Consider the following 5,536-nt stretch of genomic DNA (forward strand, 5'->3'; position numbering starts at 1 on the left):
AACCCCCCTGCCACCCCTAACATTTAGCACCCCAAGAGCATTATGGGGAAAAAAGAATTTTAATATTCCAATCGTTCAAAACAAAAATCCAACCCAATTCCAATTATTCAATGTGAGACAGTTCCGGCATTTCCTATTAATTAACCAATTAGTTTAGATAATCCAAGTGAATTCTTCCCCATAAAAAACTTGCTCTCCTGTAACAAGGAACGTTAAAACAAGAAGAAAAGGATAAAGAGCAAAATAAACCTATTGAAAATTAAACCCATACTCAATATTTATGTCAACCAAAGAAAGATCACTTCTTACCAAATCTCGTCACTGTGAATTCAACTGGCAAATCAATTGCATTCAAGAACACAGAAAGCAATTAATATCCATCTCAATATTCAGACAGCAAAATTGATTCCCCCCACCCCCCCCCCCCTTCCTCCCACTAGGCAACAAACCTGTGTGTACTATTATGTCGGTAAAGCATGTTGATAGCTCAAAGGATATCCCACCAATAGGTCAACAAGGGAAGTTGCAATCAAAGCCAGAAATTTGCAGTTAGGTAGCTCGGAAATCAAGAAACAAGCGCAACTTTTGTATAAGGATCTCCCGAGTACCGAAAATGGGTTTCCCACTTGTGATCCAGTCCTTCTCAAGAAGACCTGCTTTAGCACTAGCCAACATCTCATCATGGAATGTGGAGACAATTTGATAGATAGAGGTCTTGAGGACATCAGCAACAGCATAAGCTTTTGAATTTACAGGTCCACTTCTTCTTTTGACAGTTGCAACATCAGCCCTTCCACTATTTGCCGGTAGCCACCGGATACTGGCAGGTCCTGACAGCTGATTGGGAGATTGTAGGTTTGTCTTCTTTCCCATGAATGTTTCAACAGCAAGAAGGCAGGATAGCAATGTCGACACGACAGCTGCATTACTTCCTGAAAGCTGAGCAGCTCCAAACTTGTCCTCTCTGTGTGAGCAGGCAGTCAGTGAAGCCACGGTCTTCGAACACCACGCATAAAGCTGCACACAAGCAAACCAACAACTTTTAATATGTCAAATGCTAAGTCATAATAGTGGGGTTTTTTGTTCACAGATGTTAACTCGCCCATAAAATTCCTTCATATATTTTTCATTACAGAACCTAACAACAAGCACCTAAAAACCTTTACTGAGGTTCACTGTCTTTCTTCCATTTCCCTTCATTTCTATGGTCTCTAGTCAGCCAATGACCATCAAAACTACCGCCTGCTAACAAATATATTCAGCACCTTGAATACTCCTTGGCCTGAATTCCAAATTCACAACTGTCTGCCTATTGCTGGAGTACTGAAATGACCGTTTGATTTTGAAGTCTACAATAGTGTATTGTCTAATCAAGCTGAAAAGCCACAGAAAATAAGGTCTTCTGGAGAAGGGGGGTGAATTTCCTGGGACAAACCCCATCATTCACCTCAGTTGGTTTTGAAACAGAATCCTTACTGTCCAAATTCTGCTAGGGGAGCAAGAAATTATAGCAGAATTTGAAAGTTCAAAACTTTTATATCTTGATTCACATGTGAAAAGCAGATCTACCATAATCAAATTTCAATGCAACGTGCAAGCAATTACTCAAAGCAAAAAGTGAACAGAGTCATCATACAAGAACCGCAATCAGATGATACGATATGAGAAAGCAGACAGTGACTTAAAGACGTCAGGTCAACACCCTTAACCCAATCACCAATAAATAAGGTAATTCAATAAGAAAGAACTGATTTCTTCTTGTGTCAGAATGAAGAGTTATTAGCATGTGTGCTGCGCATATCTGACTCCCTCTGCTAAATTTCAGTCAAATAAAAAGACACAAGCACATGCACGTTCACGCGCACAAAAAAGATGAAGCAAGGATGAACAGAAGCTTGTAGTAAGCTGTCATTCAAGAAACCCATTCAATGTTTTGCTTTTCTTTCTTCATTTAACTTCATGCGCATTCATAAAATAACAAGCTATAGAAGAATCAAGAATAGGCATTTCTAAGTGAACATAAACCCTGGTCATGTCATCCTTATAGATGGATACACTTTATAGCATTCTACATTAAACAGAGACAAACTGGAACCAATAAGAAATTGAAATCATTTCATCATTTTTAATTCCCCATTTACACACTGAATGAAAGCTATTTCCAGATATGCAGCCAAAACTTGGAACTTGAATAGCAGATGCACAGTTCTAAAGAACTAACTTTGAAATCAGAATTTCCAGCCCATGGATAGACCTGACAAATTTGTCCATCATCGCCATCGGTTTAAGATATTTACGCAAGGATAGAAGTACAAAATTGGTTTAAAGGCTTTAATCCCTACAACATTCTCAAAGCAATAATAGTAAAGTCTATTAATTAATTGAAAACAGTATAAAAGGATCAAAAGTATACTCATACCTTGAAGTTAGTTAGTGGCTCTAAGTACTTCGTATCTAGTCGTGAGTCTGTTGGAGACAATAACTGATTTGATAATTGAGCAGGTTTGTCAACAGAATTTCCCAAGCCTTCACCTAGCCTTGAGGCTAGCTGCTCCAGAGGCCTCAAACACACTGCTATTATTCTTTTGTAAGTCTCACCAGTTTCTTCAAAAAATGCAGCTCGCCGCCAAGTGTCAACATTGTTCTCACAAACCATACAAAGATCAAGATATGCAAGGTATCGTAAAAGAGATGTTGGATTACTCTCCTCCAAGGCTACAAGGAGATACTCGCTTGGATTTGTTTCTGCTGCTGCTGATCCTTTTGGGGGTGCAAACATGAACCTTTTAGTATGTAAAACCTACATGTCATATTCAGTCAACAGAGAAAATGCTATCAGTAGGTTCTTGCCCTCCAAATGTTTGGTGCATGGGTTTTAGGAGAAAAAGATGTAAACTTCTAGGGAGTTCATTATTCTATATGTTGCTATTCTTAGCACAATGTATCATAGATACAGGGCTCATGACCAAAGAAGTATACGTAGCCCTATTTGTCTATGCTGATATTTATAAAGCGCATGACATTTTCGCATTTACATGCCATCTTGCCATGATAAATACTGAAGTACTCAATTAAACCTAATGATTGTGAAATAAAACATCTTGCATAAAACTTTCTTTTCAATAATCACGCATTGTCAACTTACAAGAGACAACCAACATGCATATTTGAACAAGCACAGCATAACTACAGCATGACAACAACAGTTGTCTAAGGAACAAACATGAAAACATATGAAAAAATGCACGTACATGTATATGAACATTTGACAATATATCATAACACTGTTCCATTTTAGATTAGCATACGAATGGCAGAATATGTGATTAAGATCGTCAAAACTCAACTGAGAACTAACAACTGCAAGGATGTTGAACATAAGAAACAAGGATCCAAAGATGATGTGCAATGCAGCTGTCAACACCATGCAACACTTGATTAAGAGCAATGAAAGTTCAACCCGGTTAAGTATATTAGAAAACCAACCCGGTGCAAATGATGAGTCAATTCCCAGCAGATAAAGACAGCAAAACTCCCAATGGAACAGATGATCTGCTCCATGAAGGATCTTCGCATGGTGATGCTGCTCTTCAGTGGATGCGGAAGAAACTGAACCAAAGTAGTTGAAAATACGAACGCCACACAGGAAAGCTTCAGAGCTCGTCTAACAGCTGAAGGAAGTCCCATTTTGAAGCTGAAGTAAGGAGGACGCTGCTCATGCAAGCAATTGGAATCAGTTGTAATCATTATTGAGAAGAAAAGGTAATAAATCAAAATTTGCATACACCAAATGTACATTTCAATTCCAAAATATATGGAAAACGGTGTAGTTTCAGACAAAATAATAAATATGTAGAGCTTCATAGCGCAAACTCGTTGGGGAAACAGTGAAAAACACCCAGTGGCTAGTATAATGATGACCTGCCATCAGAGCAAGTCTGTAAGTTTGACTCGCATCCTAGAACATCCAATTGCCCTCCCTTTCAGAACCCAGATATATCTTGGTCGCATGATAATAACAGGGTTACAACTGAAATATCTCCAACAACCCAGTAACATGTCACCTCCGTACACGTTTTTGGTGTTTTTATGAAGAAATGAACTTCCCGTGTATAAAATTTGCAATATCCATCTCGGTTAAGAGCCATGGATGATACACAATGGGCATGTCGTTAAGTAGTTTTATCAATTCCTCCTCAAGCAAGAGACAACATCAAATTAATAACCACCAACGCATTTAGAACAGGCCAGAAAGACTACTCAGAAACTTTAAATAGCACGAAAGAAAAGTTTAAGACATAGTAAAAGTCATAGACTTGCCTGAATAATAGGAAAATCCAAAACCCACCGACGCTTATAAACATAATGCAACCCAAAAAGCAAACCCACCAAGAAGCCCCTTAAACCCAGTCTTCCAATCACCCAAAACCCATCATCATGGTCTCTGATTGCTCTCACACCACAAAGCGACACCGATGCTGTGAAACCCGAAGCTGCTGCCGCTGCCACAAACAACACAAAGCTCAAAGAAACCTTCGCCCGATGTCGAAAATCTTCGGAATCAACCACCGGAGACCCGCCACCCCCGCCTCCGGGAACATAGAGGAGGCGGATAAGACCAGTTGCAAGCTCAAACAGGGAGGCGGGTCGGTCAGGCTGTGGAGAAGCGATGACGGAGAGTGTAGAGGAGAAAAGAAGCAGGGAAAAGTGGAATGTGATGAACGAGATGAAGCCCCTGAATGAAGGTACGAAAGTCCAAAATAAGGAGCTGCTTGTACTGTGCAAGCTGGAGGTATCAGTGTCAGCAATGGAATTGGCGATAGTTGAAATGAAGGCTTTAAGGAAGAAATAGACTACGGTAGAGGGAATCGATTGCCAGATTAAGAATCCCAGAAATCGATTCTTAATGAGTAAGTCTGGTGTTAAAGTTGACATTTTTCGGAATTTGAAATAGGGTGTGTCTGATTGTGGAGCTTCAGGAGGGAAATCAACCTCCTGTTGGGGTTTTAAAGCATGGGAATCGGCTTGCTTCAAGGCTTCACTCTCCCAGTTCCCAGTTCCCACACTTCCCTCCGGTCTCACCTCTTCTCTCCCATGGCCATTCCCCCGACTGCCTCCCCACTAACCCAAAGCACACCGTTTTGCCCCTTGAAACAAATCGGAGCCGTTCCATCTTGCCAACTAATCTGAACCCTTGGTTTCACAATTCCTTTCAGTTCTCTGTTCTTCCTCCTGCTCTCTTTGTCCAAGTAATTTCACGGTGCTTCCACTTCTTCTTTTTTTTTTTAAATAAATGAAACGAACAACAATTCTCAAAACAAGAAAATACAAGAGATCAAGAACCCATCTTTCATCAACCTCCACCTGTTGAATAAGAGGGGGAGAGTGATCAAAGAGCTAAAAATTTCCTTCAATAATATCTTTCCTAGGTACATGTAAAACTATGACCTGCTAGTTCTGTTAATTAACAATCTACTATCATTAATAACATTCTTGAAAGGATCATGTAACCTCTAGTCCAACATAAATTGAGGCT

At 39.8% G+C, this 5,536-nt stretch overlaps 1 protein-coding gene across 1 annotated transcript; it reads right to left on the bottom strand.

The window, feature by feature from the left end:
• Positions 1-324: 324 nt before the first annotated feature.
• Positions 325-5,051, bottom strand: LOC114762054 (uncharacterized). The gene is made up of 4 exons (XM_028951505.1): positions 4,321-5,051; positions 3,487-3,711; positions 2,420-2,800; positions 325-1,017 (listed from the first exon to the last, which is right to left on the bottom strand). Exons 1-4 carry the CDS (start codon positions 4,933-4,935, stop codon positions 550-552), a joined length of 1,689 nt encoding a protein of 562 aa, XP_028807338.1. The 5' UTR covers positions 4,936-5,051; the 3' UTR covers positions 325-549.
• Between the last annotated feature and the right edge of the window lie 485 nt (positions 5,052-5,536).

This window comes from Neltuma alba, unplaced genomic scaffold (genome assembly GCF_004799145.2).
Source record: "Neltuma alba isolate B1F8T4 unplaced genomic scaffold, ASM479914v2 tig00011184_pilon, whole genome shotgun sequence".
NCBI classification, from domain to species: Eukaryota; Viridiplantae; Streptophyta; class Magnoliopsida; order Fabales; family Fabaceae; genus Neltuma; species Neltuma alba.